The 19,324-nt window shown below is 40.9% G+C and overlaps 1 protein-coding gene across 2 annotated transcripts in view; it reads right to left on the minus strand.

Annotated features, from left to right (window-relative positions):
• GHR (growth hormone receptor) overlaps positions 1-18,269 on the minus strand; it is a 310,424-nt gene extending 292,155 nt beyond the window's left edge. The window contains exon 1 of one of the 2 annotated variants that reach the window (XM_019013672.4): positions 17,762-18,269. Coding sequence is in view for 1 of the 2 variants with exons in the window: in XM_055367529.2 (XP_055223504.2) it covers positions 17,127-17,136 (10 nt within the window). In the remaining variant the exon portion in view is untranslated. The other variant, XM_055367529.2, reaches the window with a different exon arrangement.
• Between the last annotated feature and the right edge of the window lie 1,055 nt (positions 18,270-19,324).

Here is a 19,324-nt window from a genome sequence, read left to right on the forward strand (position 1 = left end):
TAAAAAATTAGCTGGGCGTGGTGGAGGGCACCTGTAGTCCCAGCTACTCAGGAGGCTGAGGCAGGAGAATGTCGTGAACCCAGGAGGCGGAGCTTGCAGTGAGCCAAGATCGTGCCACTGCACTCCAGCCTGGGCGACATGGCGAGACTCCGTCTCAAAAAAAAAAACAAAAAACTCCTCCTTTAACTCCGTTTCCTCCTCTAGTTAAAGCCTTATCCTTTTTGTTTCCCTTGACCACATATCTTGAGTTATCTATATTCATTGTCTCTCTTTCAAGACTTCCACCCATTTCCCATGACACTTCATTCTGGCTTCTGCCCCCATCACTACAACAAACTCATTCTCCCTAAAGTCCTTCAAAACATCAAATTTATTAATCCAAGAGGACATTTACAGGACCTTCTTACTTTACCCCTCATCAGCACCTTAAATGATTTTCTTTCCTTGGCCTCTGAGATGCCCCTCTAGCATCTACCCCAGTCACAATTCCCACTCTTGTCAACTTTTCCACTTGGCCTTTAAATGTTGGAGTTCTCATGGCTCAGACTTATGCTTTCTTCTCTCACTTCATTTTCACTCTGTACATGATCTCACTTACCTCTGTGGCTTTAATAGTGTGCATAAACCATTGTCTTACAAATTTATACATTGAGGTATCTCCTCTGATCCAGGACTCAAGACTGCACTGTGTCTCCTTGAGGAAGTCTTAAAAAGGCCTCCAAATCAAAATATCCCCAAACTGAACTACTGTTCCTCACTTTCCTTCAACCTTTACCTGGTCTCCCTCTAGTGTTTTCCACTCAGTTGAAGAAGCCCAGTACCTTGGAGTTTACCATGACATCCCTCACCAGTACTATCTAAGTCAGCACTAAGTACAGTCAACTTTACTTCACAAATATATTATAAATCTATTAACTCCTTTCAATCTTCAGCATCATCACCCTGGTCCAAGCTACCAATACCTCTGGCCTACAACAGACTCATAAACCAGCTCCCTGAATATCTCTTTCCATCCTCCTCCATTCATGCTTCATAATAGAGCAGGTGGCCTCCTTAAAATGCAGACCTGATTATGTCACTCCCCTGCTTCAAACCCTTCAATGGTTTTCTATTGCTCTTAAGCTAAGTAAAAACTAAAATACAGCCTACATCATCGTGTAAGATGTAGTCCCTGCTTACTTTTCTGGCTTCTTCTTGGATCATGTTCTTTCTCCTTCTTTGAACTCTGACTACACTGACTTGACTGTTTTTAGTTCTCAGAAGTACTAAGTATCGTCCTGGGTCCTATTTTTTCTCTACCCATTATACTCTTTCTTTTCCCTCTTACTTAGATCTCAAATATCCCGTTTTTGAAGCTTTCCCTAACCATCAAATACCAACCTGAGTCAAGTTCTCATATATGTTTATTTCACATTACTTAAAACAATTTTAAATTATACTTGGTTAATGCCTTTCTCCATCCTAGACTATGAAATCCAGCAAGGCAGAGGCTATTTCTGGGTTGCTTATTATACTGTGCTAGCACCTAGTCCAGTGCTCCACTGGGCAAAGTGTAAACGTTCAATAAATATCTGTTGAATCAATTAGTGTGTTTATGAGTTAATGAACAAATGAATTAATGAATGAGGATGAGAGTAATGATGAATTTTCACACTCAGGCTATCAATATTCATCTTTATATTCCCTTGCAGCATAATCCCATGAATCAGGGTCAGGCATATAGTATCCAGTCCAGTTCAATATAAAAAATGTTTTGAGAACTCAGGGCATAAGCTGTATGGAGAAAAAACATTTAAGGGAAGGACTAGGAGGGTTTGATCTGTGCTCTACAATCTGGGCAAGGAAAATCAGCATTTCTATTTTACAGTCATTCTGAATACTAAACAAGAACTAGTCATATCCACTTCATGAATGAATTCCTTAAATCACTTAAATCACTTTGTAAATATATTAAAAAATCACTTTCACATATTTTTTAAAAGACAAGTCAACAAGTATCTTCTGTAAGGACTTATGATGATCCAAATTCAGTACCTAGACATGTACCCAAACCAACACTAATATATCTCCTTCTACCTTCCAGTGTCCATCTTTAGATAAATTTACAGTACTATATCCCAAAGTCTTATACAAATTCTTGGGCTTAAGCACTAAAGATATTAATCAAAGTCTAAGTCATTTATTAAACTGCAAGTGGCTATAAAGCAGAGTTAATGCAATTTGTCAGGTAGAGCAAACCAAGAAATGACTTGACCTCTGAGCTTTTAGGACCCCTTTGAAAAGCTGAGTAAAATCACTAGGGAAGAGGTTAAAATTCAACTTTGCTTTATATTCCTCTTCAAATCATGGAAAGTGCAAACATGCACCTAACAATTTAAGATTATGAGTGATAACTTACCAAACAAATTATTTCCTGAGTTTTCCCATGAGGATTTCTTAAAAGTTCAAAATGCTATCTATGTTCAATAATGCAGTTATTATTAATATCCTTCCTTTTAAAATTATGGGTTTTTTAAGCAGCTGACCTTTAACTTACAAAATCCTCAATCCTAGAGATGTCATTGTAACTATTATGTTTTTTGGACATTAATATTTTACTACTTAAATTTGGCAGCATTTTTTTTCTGGAAAGTTTCTCCTTGCTGTATCAATGTTTTAAAATTTGTGATTTAGTAAAATTAAAACAATTTCTTTTTTAAAAATGACCAGGACAGTGTTAGGCTGCGTTATTTATCTATTGCTGTGTAACAAATTAATCAAACACTTGGCATTCAGAACAGCAAATATTTATTTTCTAGGAGTAGGGGCCTAGAAGCACCTTAGCTGGGTGGCTCTGGCTGATGGTCTTTGATGAATCAAGCTGTTGGTGGAAGACTGCAGTCATCTCGAGGCTCCACTGGGTGTCAAGGCTCCATCTTGAATTTTACTCTCATGGAGGCTGTGGTTCACTAGGGGGTCAAGATTCCATTACTCTCATGGAGGCTGTGGTCAAGAGGCTTCAGTTTCATACTGGCTATTGGTCTGAGGACCTCAGGTCCTCATTTGAAGCTGTCTGTAGGATCCACAGTATCTTTTCATGTTAGCCTTTCCATAGAGCAGCTCAAAACATGGCAGCTGGTTTTCCCCAGATTAAATGCCCAATAGGTATAAGAGACAGAACAACCAAGACAGGAGCCACTTTGAATGACCTAGTCGCTAAAGCCACACATCTTCACTTCCACTTTACTCCATTTAATAGAAATGAGTCACCTGAGTTTGGCCCACATTCAATGGACGGGGGGAATTAAATTCCACTTCTTGGAGGGAGGAATTTCAAAGAACTATCACATAGGCAGTAGTTAGAAGCATGGGAGTTGGACACATTTGCAATTAGGAAGATCTGGGTTTGAATACACTGTGCGACTTACCAGCTGTGGGTTCTTGAACAAATTATTTAACCTCCCTACATCATAGTTTCACCAAGTGTACAATTAGGTCGATCATGGGTTTTGTGTGGGATTAAATAATATAAAAAAGGACTTGGTATAGCCCTTGATCATAGTAAGCACTTCATTAATGTTGCTTACACAGAAGTAATTGCTTAAGCAAACTAATTGAGTGTCCACAAGTAGAGAATACACAGACCTTTGCCTTCTAAGAGTTTATAATCAAGCAGTTACTAAAGTAAGCCTGAATTTAGAAACCAAAAAGCTAATGTGATTTTTTTTTCTCTAGAAATCAGAGGAATTTCTAAAGAGAGGCAGTCAGAAAAGTAGCTTATGCAATATAAGAAAATATATACCAGGCTTAAACATTTTTGTTCGCTTTTTTTTTTTTTTTTTTTCAGAAGACAGGATGGCTCGGCACGGTGCCTCACACCTGTAATCCCAGCACTTGGAGAGGCTGAGGTGGGCTGATCACTTGAGCTCAGGAGTTCAAGATCAGCCTGGGCAACCTGGCTAAACCCTGTCTCTATTAAAAATATATATGTACAAAAATTAGCTGGGTGTGGTGGCCTGCACCTGTAGTCCCACCTACTCAGGAGGCAGAGGCAAGAAAATCGCTTGAACCTGGGAGGCAGAGGTTGCAGTGAGCCAAGTTCATGCCACTGCACTCCAGCCTGGTGACACAGCAAGATTCCGTTTCAAATAAATAAATAAATAAATAAATAAATAAATAAATAAATAAATAAAAATAAAAATAAGAAGAAGAGAGGCTGTTTTTTCAACTTAAATTTTCTTAGAACTGCTGTGTATAAAACATGAAAGCACACCACTTTGCAGGACTGAAGGCCCATAAGACATCCAACATGGCTCTGTCCTCTGGACATCCAATAGTCCCTGAGGCTTGGTGAAGCATAGTTTGCAAATCTTCATTCACAGATTGTGCCTGTAATTACTTCTATAAGGTATCTAAGGTCATGGTTTAAAACCATGACAACTTTATGTAGCCATATAAGCAAAGAAAATGGTTTCCTACATATGTTCTAAAAGGTAATATGTCTTCTTTAAAAATATGCAATGCTCTAAACATTAGACTCTAAAGGGATTACCTTTTGGCCAATCCCAGCTTATTCCTTCTAGGAAGAAAAGCACGTTTTTACATGATTGCCTCCTCATATCTTCTTAGAAATTAGATATCATTCTGAGCCAATAATTTGTGTTTTACATAGATTGTGTTATTAGATACTAACTCTAGGCTTCCAACAACTTGTAATCAAAGCAAAAATAAACAAAAAACCCTAAAGCCCATTCTTTTCTGAATTTAGAATTATAGGTTAGAGAAATTTCAGCCCTGGTTAACCTAGTTATTCATGTTGTTTCTCTTCCCAGAGCCAAAGCTCAAATAATTTGCAAGAATTTCTAGTTTTGAACATCATGCCCAGAGTTCCAAGGCAACCAAGGGTAATTTTCAGTTGGGCCACTCAAAATATAAAGATTAGTCAAATGTTACACTGAATATTCCACATCCCTCATGTAACACTTAAAAAAGCAGTAACTATGTAAAGACTGAGAAATAGAGGTCAACTATCCAAAACTCAGGCACATTATACAATCATAAAATACTTTAAATTATTACACAATATCAATGTCCTGCCCTTTGGAGATGCTTCTGTGCCTGTTATTAGCCATGTATCAAAAATTTATTTATTATTGGATTATGGGACTTTCTGAAGAGCACTGTGGTCAATTTATGTGGATATCTACATATTAAAAAAATAACATGTTTTACAGATGTTAGGCAGGTTTTGAAAATAATCCACAAATTCAAGGCTGAAACTTAATCCAGCTCACAAAGAAGTATATACCATGCATCCAGGTCTGCTGTAGTTTGACAATATAGAGTTTTCAAATTCTGTATACCTAGGAAAAGGACACCAAGAATAGGGGTTAAGCAAGTGGAGAAGTGTGGGAGTAATTGAATACAGCATTAGGAGTGTAGGCTCTGAAGCCAGAAAAACATATGTTTTAATCTCAGCTTTGTTACTAGCTGTGAATCCCTGGGCAAGTAACTTAACTTCCGTTGGTCTCATTTCCTCAGCTAAGTTACTCAAGGCTATGTGCCTTACAGTTATCAGGAGTAACTGTGATATGCACACACAATGCTAGGCACATTGTACAGACTCAGTTCATATATGATTTAGGGGGTCCTGTTATAAAACAGGTATAAACCAATGTTCAGGGCACACATTCAAAATCAAATTTCTTCCAAGTTATCCCACTCTTATGAGTACCTCTTAGCTTACCAATGAGGACTCAGCTACACATATGTACGCTGAGTAAAACTTCGTTCTTGTTGCTGTGATAAATTTAATTAGTTTGGAGAACATACTTTGTGTCCAGCATGATGTTGGATTCAACATCATTGTATTTTCTGTTACAGAACTTGCTATCTGGTTACAAAGCCCGGTTAGTTTAACACATGAGAGGGCCCAAATTAAAAAAAGCATATGCACAGTATTTAAAAATCATAAAATCAAAAGCAGTGCATGCTTCTGGTTGAATCCTGGAACAGAAAAAAAGATGTGAGTCAAAGCTCTGGGGGAATTAGGATGAAGTCTGGATTTTAGTTAATAGTACTGTACTAACATTCGTTTCTTAGTTTTGACAAATATATCATGATTATGGATGTCAACATGGGAAACTAGGTGAGGAATATACAGGACCTCTACAATTTTTGCAACTTTTCTGCAAACCTGAAATTAGTCCCAGATAAAAAACTTACTTAAATAAATTATATTGTGTTATCCCTTAACTTGCCTAAAGTATTCACCTCACCTAAGGAGGCTCTCTCATCGCTGGCTCTCTGCAAAACTTCTCTACCCAGGAATGGCTTTTATTATTGACTTTAAAATCTAAGTTTCATAACCTGCTAATAGCCATCTAGATATATCTTCCATTTTTACTATATGACAATAATACAGGCACGTTGACAGAGAAGTCAAAAGAAACTCATCTCTGGCCAGCAGGACTCTTCTGAAGGAGGGAAATCTCAACAGTTCCAACAAAATAAACACTTCAGGGACTCACTGAAGCCCTAGTTTCGTTGTTTGGGGAAAGGAGGAGAAAAAAATAGTGACTGTTATCAAGAGGGTCTTTTATAAGTGAAGGTTTCAAGTCTTTACGCTCAAAAAGATACTGTAGGGAATTCTCTATATCTGCAGTGCCCAATATGTGCCAGGCACTATTTTGACTCATTGCTTGTGAAATAAGAATCATCACCTGTTTTTTTGCAGATAAAGCTCAGAGAGTTTAATTGGCTGAGAGTCACAAAGATAGTAAAGATAAGAAGGGTTGTATTCAAATCCTGTCAGACAAGCAGATTTGTGTGAATCCAAAGCCTACTCCATGCCCTTTCCAAAAAGTCAACCAATTTGTAAGCTTTGGCTATGGTTGACATCTCAACAGGCATCTGCCAACCCTAATTTACAGGTGAATCTGTGTGTGTTCCCAGGGGAAAGAACTGCTGGTCAAGTACCAGTTATCTCAATTCACATTCCACCCATTCAGATAGTTAACATAGCTAACTATCATCCTTCTATAAAAATGGCAGAGATAAACAACATGCTATTCCATAGTTACAGCCCATGTTAATAGGAGGGACTGTGGTGCTGCAACAAGAGCTCTTGAAAGAAAACTAAAAGAATTGAGTTATAAATCTGTCACTGAGACTGTGAAGTTTAATCCTAGAAGAAAGTTTTGTCACTTCTCAGGGCCTCCCATTTCCTCACCTATAAATAAAGTGAGGATATGAGACTCAAGTATTTCAATAGGGATCTACTGGCATTTGAGGAGGCACAATAATTTCTTATATAGGACTGCCCCTGGCATCACAGATATTTAGCATTTCTGACTTCAGGCACCAAAAGCCTACAACTCTTTCCAGTTCTTATCATAACTGTATTTCCCAATGTCCCTATGCACTACCTAGCAGAAAGGAGTGGCTTGGTTGACAGCCACTGGTAGATGATCTCAAGTTCTGTGAGGCCTTATGGCTCTATTGGGCCAGGACTGTCAGCATCAGCACATGGCTTGAGAGCAGGAGTAGAGGAGGTAATCTCAGGTCAGCTCTGCCATTGTAAAGCCCATTCAAGATCATATTCTTGAATGGAAGTCATACTGTTGGCATCTTTAATAGGCCTCTTGAAACATTGTTTAAGAAAGAAGTTTTCAGACTGAATTTACATAATGTTCAGAAAAGATAAATGTGCTGAAATACCACACAGCAGCCACCACTATCCAATCAGCAATAGGCTCAGGGTGGCCACTCCAATAGCCCTACTCAAGGGATGAGCCTATACGCAGCGACCATAATAAGCAATGGGAAGAGCTTCCAATGGATAACAAATCTACAGCCTGGTACTCTCTGCCTCCTCCCTGTTACCAGTAACCCCAGTGAGCTCAAGATACGCCTCCTGGTCCTCAGTTCCTAACTCCTTGCATGAAACCTCTCCAACCCTTCTACCTATCCAAAAAAAAAAAAAAAAAAATACCATATCTTAAGTCCTGGCTCAGGAGCCATGTTGCCCATGAAGGCCACTCTTCCAATCCCTCAGTCCAAACAGATTGTCCTTCTCTCTAAATAAAGGCAGCATTTATAGTCTGTAATGAACTTTTCATTAAGTTGTACAGTCATCGACTGTTCCATAATCACACCATGAATGTACATTAATAGTGTTGCCTTCTAGCTTGAATGCTTGGTACTAAAGTCAAGAGTCATGTTTTATACTACTTTTGTATTCCCTAGTGTCTAGCACATTCCTGGGAACACACTAATGGATTGATAAATACATGTTCTGTTTTTGATTTTTCACAATGATACCAAAAATACCACTAGCCTGGCCAGACTTACATCCTGTAGGCTAATTTTAAAAAAAAACTTATTTATTCAACATATTTTCCCAAGTAGTTTTCAAAGTACTTTTCAGATTATATAAATAATTCTCTCCCTATATGCACTGAGAAAAATAAATTAAAACACTAAACTTTGTAGGACAAAAGCAAAGAAAATTAAAATGTCATGCTCCATAATAAGTATACTAAGATCTGGCAAAGTAGATATGTCTCCCAAGTCCTACTAAGTCCTAGATAAAATGTGAAACATATATCCATCTTGCTCCAAGTACTAAAAACTTCTAAATGTTTCCAAGGTTGTGAACAGCATACACCTTGGAAAGCAGGTCATGAAGTTTGAGTGACATCATTAATCTAAGGAGAATAATAGCAAATTTGCATTATGAACCTGATCCTACCTACATCCTTTTGCCCTCAAATTATCCACAAACTTCTTGTCAATGCTTCCATATTTCTGTCTGTTTTACCACATATTAAGGCCACCTGCAAAATATTTACTGAACACCTATTCTATGGCAAAGCAAAGCATGGTTTCACCAATGTCTCTATGGGAAATAAGGTGCTACATTGAAAGAATGAACTATGAAAGTAGTAGTTCTTCTTTATTCTTGCTTCTCTTTCTTTAATCTTTCTGATTTCCTGGGTATAAAAATGATGCCTTTCCTTTATCTATTTCATCTTGCCCAGGGATTCTGGTATCTTCTTCTGCCCCCAGGGGAAGAAGCCACTGCAGAGGCTCTATCTTCACGGTCTTTACACAATTTATCATTCACATATGCTTTGTCAGATTAGTCTTCATTAGTTTGGCCAACTTAGAGGCTTTCTAGTATAACAATCACATAGCTTGAAAGTGTGCAGAGAAGCAGCTGATAGGGTGAATTAGGATCATGTGCCACATACTGACGAAGAACAAAGGCTGCCTTTCTGACAATGGCAATCAAAATTGAATGTCTGACTGAGGTTTCTCACCAGCCATCATCAAATTCAAGATGATCATTTACAGCATCAATTATGCACCTTTTCTCTCAATAAGCACAGGGAAAGAACTATCTGCGATTCTGTTTTGTAATGATAACACTCTACTTTCATTGATATGGCAATTTAAAGTTTTAAAAGATAGATATAATGCTTAATACAATAAAGTGCATTTTTTAAAGCAAGAAAAGAATAAGGATTTTTCTTTGGACTTTATCACTTGTTTAATATACTGTATTCTAAAGGAATAGAGGAGATGCCTCTTTTAAGACTTTTCAATAGGCTACTTCAAATGTTTAATTTTATAAACAACCGAGGAAAAAATCAAGGAGTTACTACAGCAAATGTCTAGCACAGTAGGTTGTCAACCATGGATAAGTACATAAAAGTACCTGTTCAGTTTGCAAAATCTTGATGTGTTCCAGTCAGGGAATTCTCTACACCCGTGCTGAATCCCTGCGAAATGCGCTTCTTCCCTAGGACACAGGTTGTCCACCATGGATAAGTACATAAAAGTACCTTTTCAATTTGCAAACTCTTGATGTGTTCCAATTATCTATCAGGGAATACTCTACACCTGTACTGAATCCCTGTGAAGTGCACTTCTTCCCTAGGATACCCCTTTTTACTTAGAAGCCAGCCAGCTGGAGATAGATTTATCTTTAAACAAATTCACAACCTAAGAAATATAATTCATTGGGAATATAATAATGTTAGCCTAAAGAAAACTGGCTGAAGTCTTATCAACAACAAAAGAAGAAAGCCCTAATCAAAACAGTAAACACATCTGGAAGTTTGAAAGACTCTGTAGAAGAAGTTATCTGCTGATTTTGGAATGGAGTATTTGAAGGTAAGTTTAGATGCTGATTAAAAGCATGCAGCCCAGCAATTTCTGACAAAATCACTACCTTCTTATGAATCATTACTAAGTAAAATTAGTGCCTGGCCTAAGGCTTTATTTGCCTATATTAAAAGGTAGGAAGAAGCACTGAAGAAAGAAGTTGAGACTAAAAAACCATGACTTTTCCATCCTTCTTTGAAGAACCTGGTACTCATCAATGAATTTTCTTTAGCACAAAGAAAAAACAACAACAAAAGAGAAAAACAATACTTCAGAAAGACTTTCTGCATCAGACAGTGATGAGTTGCATTGTTTTAGAATGAAAGCAAGAAGCATGGTTTTGATAAAATTTTTATCTATTTTATTTAATTGATTAAAAATTAATGATGAGAGAATAAAATAGGCAAACTTTTTTGATGCTTACATTTAAAAGAAGAGAGAAATTTGATAATTAAATGGATCCAAACAATAGCCCTGAAGAGAATTCTAAGGGGTCACTTTGTTTACTTCTCCTTTTTGCTCGTTTTTAACATACAAGAAATATGAAGCCCAGGAAGGTTAAAAAGTTGGCAAAAACTGCAAAGCCCATTAAAGGCAGAGCTTGGAGAGGACCCAAGTTTCTTGACATCTAATTTACTATTATTTCATATTATATCATCCTAACTTAGACGTTTCTTATAGCAAAGTAAACCTTTGGTTTGAAAATTGCATGTCCAAGTACTTGCCAATGGGTCTCTTGTAATTTGGGGGGGTGAGGACTGGGAGGTGGGGAGTAGTGAAATAAATGTTTGAAATGTAAAAAAAGGAACTGAATCGTTGCTTATTTCTTCTCTTCATATCAGACTAGAATAAAGCAGAAAAGCAAATGTGTATGAATTGGGACCATAATGCTGGGGATAAAGTGAAGAAGCACACACACACACACACACACACACACACACACACACACGGGACTAGCATGGACAATTTTATCTAAGTGCACAACACTATGATTATCCCCTTGTCTTGATCAAAGGTCTCTCAAAGGGCTTTTGGTAGGCTCAGATGTCAGATTATATCACAGGTTGTTTTTTTCTCTCTCATCCTCCCACCCCACTGCACCAAGAAACATAGCCATTTGTTTCACATTCAGACTTGCTGAAAAACTGACATTGTCTCTTCATCATCCAACATATATGTTTGTGTGTGTGTGTGTGTGTGTGTGTGTGTGTGTGTGTGCAGGAAGACAATGCTGTGGCAGATTCTTAGCTTGGTGGCAAGGGGAATTCACAATTTAGCTGGAAGCCCAAGACAGATACATAAAAGAGAAATCAATCACACCAGGTAGGTGCCCAATGCACACTTCAGGCCTCTCCTCTGGATAAGCCAGATTTGCTATCTTCTTCCAAGGCAGCTAAGACTTGGTAAGCTAAGAGTAACAGGGCCTTTGTCCAGCTCCTGTCCAGACCTACAACAGGACATGGGACCTGCTTATGGAGTGTGAACACTTTAGACTTTCCTGTGGCATTGGCAAGCCATTTACCTCCTGAGAAAAAGTAGATGGCTGACTTAGACATGTCCTGCATGCACATCTTAAATCCCAGTTGCCCAAGGAAGTATCTTTATTTGATGTACTTTCACTTCATTTAAGGCCAGATGGCGTACTCTCTGGGACTTTGGCAGAACAAGCCTTCAATAAATGCCTGATTGCTAGTACTGACTCATGTTCATGGAAGCAGACACAATGAGGCCTATGAAAAAAATACATCATAGTCCCTACCTGTCTATAACATGTAGCTTCAACTTGTTTATCTTTGGAACATTCTACTTTCGGTATATTTGGGGTTGATATTCCTTGATAGGGAGAAATTAAGGCACTATTTGCACTGTTTATAGAATTTTATTTACCCGCACAGTATTATACTTTCCATAAATTTATAGGACATTCAGGCATGAAAAAATGTTTTGAAGCTATTATAAAAATGCTTTGACTATGGATGATTAATAATCTGAAAAGAACAAGTTATCTTGTTTATAGGTATGAAATTAATCAAGAGCGTAATGAAATGGCTAAAGAATTTCATTAATATTAAACTGTCTTAATAGATATAGAATGTTCAGAACTACAAATTATAAATCTTTTGTTTAGAAAACACACATTAGGAGGGACAGTCAGTAATATGGTTTTGCTGTGTCCCCACCCCAATTTCATCTTGAATTGTAGCTACCATAATCCCCACGTGTCATGGGAGGAACCCAGTGGGAGGTAATTGAACCAAGAGGGCGAGTTTTTCCCATGCTGTTCTTGCGATAGTGATTAAGTCTCATGAGATGTGATGGTTTTATAAAGGGTAGTTCCCCCGCACATGCTTTATTGTCTGCCACCATGTAAGAGTGCCTTATTCCTCCTTCACCTTCTGCCATAATTGAGAGGCCTCCCAGCCATGTGGAACTGTGCGTCCATTAAACCTAATTTTCTTTATAAATTACCAAGTCTTGGGTATGTCTTTGTTAGCAGCATGAGAATGGGCTAATATAGTAAGTTGGTAATGGTAGAGTTGGTGCTGCTGTAAAGATACCCAAAAATGTGGAAGCAACTTTAGAACTGGGTAACAGGCAGAGGTTTGAACAGTTTGGAGGGCTCAAAAGAAGACAGGAAAATGTGGGAAAGTTTGGAACTTTCTAGAGACTTGGAGAGCTCAGAAAACAGGAAGATGTGGGAAAGTTTGGAACTTCCTAGAGACTTGTTGAATGGCTTTGACCAAAATGCTTATCGTGATATGGACAATAAAGTCCAGGCTGATGTGGTCTCAGATGAAGATGAGGAACTTGTTGGGAACTGGAGCAAAGGTGACTCTTGTTAATGCTTTAGCAAAGAGACTGGTGGCATTTTTCCCCTGTCCTAGAGATCTGTGGAACTTTAAACTTGAGAGAGATTATTTAGGGTATCTGGCAGCAGAAATTTCGAAGCAGCAAAGCATTCAAGAGGTGAAAAGAGCATAAAAGTTTGGAAAATTTGCAAGCTGATGATGCCATAGAAAAGAAAAACCCATTTTCTGGGGAGAAATTCAAGACTGCTGCAGAAATTTGCATAAGTAATGAGAAGCCAAATGTTGGTCACCAAGACAATAGGGAAAATGTCTCCAGAACATGTCAGAGGCCTTTATGGCAGCCCCTCACGTCACAGGCCCAGAGGCCTATGAGGGAAAAATGGTTTTCTGAGCCTGCTAGGTGCAGCCTAGGGACTTGGTACCCTGTGTCCCAGCCCCTCTAGCCATGTCTAAAAGGGGCCAAGGTACAGCTCAGGCCATGGCTGCAAAGGGTGAAAGCCCGAAGTCTTGGCAGCTTCCATGTGGTGTTGGTCCTGCAGGTGCACAGAAGACAAGAACTGAGGTTTGGGAACTTCCACCTAGATTTCAGAGGATGTATGGAAATGCCTGGATGTCCAGGCAGAGTTGTCCTGCAGGGGCAGAGCCCTCATAAACAACCCTTGCTAGGGCAATGAGGAAAAGAAATGTGGGGTTGGATCCTCTACACAGAGTCCCCAGTGGGTCACTGCCTAGTAGAGCTAAGAGAAGAGGGCCACCATTCCCCAGCCCCCACAATAGTAGGGGCTGACAGCACCATGTGCCTGGAAAAGCCACAGTCAATGCCAGCCATGAAAACAGCCTGGATGTGAGACATGAAGTCAAAGGAGTTCATTTCGGAACTTTAAGGTTTAATGACTGCCCTATTAGACTTTGGACTTGCACCTATAGCCCCTCTGTTTTGGCCAATTTCTCCCATTTGGAATGGGCATATTTACACAATGCCTGTACCTCCATTGTATCTAGAAAGTAACTAACTTGCTTTTGATTTTACAGGCTCATAGGTGGAAGGGACTTGCCTTGGTTCAGGTGAGACTTTAGACTGTGGATTTTTGAGTTAATGCTGAAATGAGTTAAGACTTTGGGGGACTGTTGGGAAGGTATGATTGGTTTTGAAATGTGAGAACATGAGATTTAGGAGGGGCTAGGAGCAGAATGATATGGTTTGGCTTTGTCTCCACCCAAATGCCATCTTCAATTGTAGTTCCCATAATTCCCACATGTGGTGGAAGGGACCCAGTAGGAGTTGATTAAATCATGGAAGTGGGTTTTTCCCATGTTGTTCTCATGATAGTGAATAAGTCTAATGAGATCTGATGGTTCTATAAAGGGCAGTTCCCCTGCACATGCTTTCTTGCCTGCTGTCATGTAAGACATGGCTTTGCTCCTCCTTCACCTTCCGCCATGATTGTGAGGCCTCCCCAGCCATGTGGAACTGTGAATCCATTAAACCTCTTTTTCTTTATAAATTACACAGTCTCACGTATGTCTTTATTAGCAGCATGAGAACAGACTAATACAATGAGAATGTACAATCAAGGGCATCTTGTTCAAGGCAGAGGAGGGTGGAACCCTATAGTGGATGAAAAACTGCTCCAAGAGTAGGCAAAAGGGGATTGATTCGGCAAGGAGGATAATGTTTGTTTTCAAGTATGGTAAACACAGGGAAAAGAGACTAGATTCATTGTGGTCAGCTCCTGAAGGATAGGCAAGTGGATGGAAGAAAATGTTGATTCAGTATAAGAACTTTCTAGAAATGAATCTTTCCTAGAATGGACTGACCAATGAAAAAGGGAGATTTCCAACTGATTATTTCCAAGAAGAGATAGACTAGACCATTTTCACAGGTAGCGGTTCATGCACCAGATAATTACCTCTAAAGTAATTATCATCTTAAGTAATTCTTTTATGGGACATATTATTTATATTATCTGTTTCAGGTTGAAAAAAATTACTTGCCAGAAAGACATTCTGTACTGTCTTGTTTACACAATTGGCTGAGGGATGACTCCAGTCTTACCAAACTTCGATTCTTATCAATTGAAGATTGAAAAGGTGATTAGGTGATTTGAATGCTCATAATATTTAAATAATTACCACAGAAATTATAGGGTTCTTTTTAAAGAAGAAAAAGTATTTGCTTGTATGGACACACATAAACACATTAAGAAATATAAGTTATTTTCATTACTGACATACTTTTTAAAAATTGCTCTTTAAAAGCAAACCAAATTCCCATAGTTGTGCAATTTGCCAGTGGTACGACCTGAGAAGTGTAATCTTCAGGTTAGCAGATTTAAAAAACATAATCCATGCTTTTTTCGCTAAGCTAAACAATTTACTGTCCCACTTTCTCACTACGTCACTCACATTTATCTTTACATTAACATTGCTTACCAGGAGATAGCCAAAGAAGGCTAGCCAAGTTGGACCAACTGCAAGATTTGTTTCCCTGCTGCAAGATTTGCTTCATGCACTTGGAAGAAGCACGCTGCAACTGTGGCTCCATTTATTATATTATGCTATAAACATTATGTCCTGAGCTAACAAGATACTCAACATGACAATCCCATAGGTTACCAAGCACCGTAAACATCTGTTTAAGCAGGCGCCAGAGATAGCATAGAGGAGGCATCTAGTATCCATTTTAAAGTGGTTTATGATGTGGAGTCTGCTGTTTAAAAACTAATAATAAAAAACATGGGCCCAAACCCTGGCTAAAACACATTTTTGTGAGCACAGTTATGTTCATTTTGAAAAAAGAATGCACTCATCTCGTCACTTTGTCATTGCATTTATAGACTTTCATTTCACACCTTTGCCCATTAAGTGTTGGCTTTCCATGGGCTTCAGGAGACCATAACTATAATTTCACTGTGATATATTTACTCCAATAAAAAAAAAAGCTAAATGTTGACACACCAACTTTCCTTAGATTAATGCAAAACAAAAAGTTTTAAGGGTGGAAGAAGATGATGAGAGACGAGACAACCCCTTTAAGCTACACATGATGTCTTCCAAAGGTCTCTAGGGCAAAACACATCCTTCCAGCTCCATCCAAAGGCCCATTTGAAGGGAAGCTGTAGATAGCTGAAAACTCCTTGAAATCTAATCTGGAAACACTGAGCTTTGCTTTTCTCAAAAGGAAAAAGAGCTCCCAATCACTGAATAAATAGAACCAACAATCCTGTCTGCTGCATCAATTTTGTTTCTATCCAGCATTTTAATTTCTGGAAAGGTTTCAACATTTATCATCAGAAAAAAGATACTTCTAGGGTGATTCAGGTGGAAACTAGCCTGGAACACCAGTTGCTCAGGAAACAGAGCCTGACCTGCCACAATATCCCATGTCTGCAAGAAAAGATGAGTGTCTTCCCAGGCACACACACCAGGGAGCCTGAACACCTCTGAAATCAGCCAGTCCCTGGACTGTGGACAGCAGCACCCTGAAAATTTCAAATTCATAGCTCCAACCTGTGTCTGTCTCCGAAGTTCTGTACTCACACATATTACACATCTCTTAGACCTCCCAAACGCCCTCCCATGCAGTTCTCCTGAGAACTCCCCAAACCCTCACTTCCAGTCCTCAGCCACTCAGGGCAATGCGTTTAGTTATTTTAAAGCCCTTAATACTTAATCCTATGCAGAAACTACTCTGACTTCCCAACACTTTGGCCTTCCGTTACCTTTCTCTGTCCCTTCCAAGGTCTCCTGGCGGCACAAACAGGCAGGCGGCACCTCTGTGGCCTCTTCCACCCTGCACACCCTACTGGCTCAGGCGCCGACACGCCTCCCCAGGCGCACACTCGCGCGCGCACACACAGCGCACACGTACACTCATTCAGGACACACAGTCCGCGCCAGACCGAGAGCCCCCGCAGCTCGGTCTCAGCAGGCATCCCCTCGGGCTATATATAAAGCACTCGCCCCAAATAGACTTCCCCACGCACTCGCAAGTGGGTGACCCTGCCCCGCACCCTCTGCGCCGCCAGCGCCCTCTCCCTAGACACGCGGCCACCCCATTGACCCGCAGCCTCTGGCAGTTCTGTCAAAACTTTAAGCCTGGTTGATTTTACAACCACTAGTGTGTCAGAGGCTGGGGGAGGTCGGCTCGCCACAATTTCCACTTACCCCAGTTCATGCAGACTGGTGGCCGTCACTCTACTGACCCCAGTTCCATCGGTGCCAATGTGCGGCTGCGGCCCGCACAAACGCGCAAAAGACCGCGCGCTCTGCGCGCTGTGTCCACGCGCACAGCTCGACCTCCCCAGTCTCGCCAGTCGCGCTGCCGGGGATTCTTCCCCGCGCAGCAGCAGCAGCCTCGGCAGTTCCTGCCTCAGCCAGGCAGATGATGGCAAACAGAAACACACTAGCAAAACTTTTATGACTTTAACAAAACTGTCTCCGGAGTAAACCCCTCCACGTACCCTACTCGCGGGCCAGAGCAGACGCCAGAGTGTGATGGTTCGTCTGTCGCCCGCAACTCCCTGCCGCCCTCACCAACTTCCAGACACATACACACACACACACACTCGCACACGCACACACACTAGATTGGGTTACAACAACCCACCAGCAGAAAACTACTTCTTCGCAAGGAGGAGGGGAGCACAGCCAAGTCATCCGGAATAAAAAATTATCCGTGTAAATATATAAGACAGATCCTCCCGTTTTCATAAACAACTAGAGTCCCAGGGTTCACTCTCAGGCCCCCTGGCACAACAGGAGGAAAATAAAGCCAGACTCCCGGAGCCCCACTCCAGTACCTCCGAGCTTCGCCTCTGATCAGAGAGCGCGGGTTCGCGTTTGCGCTGGGGCCAATGGTGCCGGGGCCTCCGGCCCGCGTGGCCCCAGCCCGGGGTCCCCGCCGCCGCCCGGGCTCAGCAGCAGCCGCCGCCGCCGCCGCCACCGCCACTGTAGCAGCCGCTGCTGCCGCTGCCGCCGCCGCCGCCGCTCCCTAGCCCTCCTCCTCTTCCCATGGCTGCGCCCTGCTTGGCAGCTCGCGGGCTGTCAGGCTTGGGGAGGAGAGAGGGGGCGGGGTGAAACGGGAAGGGAGGATGGGAGGGCAGGGGTGGGAAAAGGCGGCCACCGTTCACCAGGGGTCACGCCGCGCCTGGCCCGCCGTCCCCCAGATCCAGGCTGCAGAAGCGAAGGGGAAGCGGACGTTCAAGGAGGCCAGTTCGAGAACTGCTGCGGAGAGGCCGAGTGCCGCCCGGGCCAAGCATTCCGAGTTGCTGGGATGAAGTCTTCCAGGCGAGGAGCTGGAGTTGGTGCGTGTCACTCTCAACTGAGCTGCGCGGCTCCTCCTAGAGGAAAATATTGGTGGTTGCAATACACTTCCTTCCTCTCCGCCTGCCCGTTCCCAAACGAAAGCAGGACCTACAAGAGCGCTAAGTGCAGTCCATAGACTCAAAGAAACACTTACAAAAAGGTTAGCTATCTCCAGGAATGAGAGGAAGATGAGCAAGATACCTTGGAAAGCGTGTTTAGCCATCCAAATATTGCCTTTCCATCAGCAATCAAGTTCCAAACTCCTGCTCACTGGGGCACAGTGAAAAGATAGTTAAAACTACGAAGGACTTTATTGTGGAGGTTAGAAGACGGGGACAGAGAGAATGAGTAATTTACCAAGGACACTTAGCATGTTAGCAGAGAGGTATCTGCTAAAGGACAGGGATGCAGGGAGAGCAGACACAGGCCCCAGCCTGAAGTTCCTGAGCCAGGAAAAGGGTTTTAACTCTGCCTCACGCTGGACATAGCTCATCTGTCAAATGCGAGCCCTGCCTACTTCATTCACAAGAAGTTGTAAAAGTGTTGCAGAAAGTTAAAGTTGTGCATAAGCATGTCATTTTTGTACAGCATCAAACCCCGAGTCACTATATGCTTTTCTGAGTAGAGAGTACAGAAATCTAGCTCCAGGTTGTCTCAGATCTGAAGGAGCTAGTCATGCGATCTTTCCACTATTTACTGACGGTCAATTGTAATGTCACTTACTTATAAGCTTCTAACAGCTTTGGCTTACTAAAGACTTTTTTTTTTTTTTTTTTTTAACAGAGCTCCCAGGCACAAACCCAAGTTTATACCCAGAAAGAAATGTTTAAACAACAACTTAAAGGAACCAAGTTTCTTTTCTTTAGAATAAAATATCTATAGGGCTTTGAAGTAGTACACGGGAGCCAAGACTTGAGAAGGAACAGAGGACCAAAGACTCTGGGATAGCAGATATCACATAAGATACCCCTATTTTCAGAGGAATCAGATAAGTGAAAAACTGTTCCTTAGAATGCTTTCAGAAGCTCAGCTGTGGCTCAAATACCCCAGCTGTTCCA

Source organism: Gorilla gorilla, chromosome 19 (genome assembly GCF_029281585.2).
Source record: "Gorilla gorilla gorilla isolate KB3781 chromosome 19, NHGRI_mGorGor1-v2.1_pri, whole genome shotgun sequence".
Classification (NCBI taxonomy): domain Eukaryota; kingdom Metazoa; phylum Chordata; class Mammalia; order Primates; family Hominidae; genus Gorilla; species Gorilla gorilla.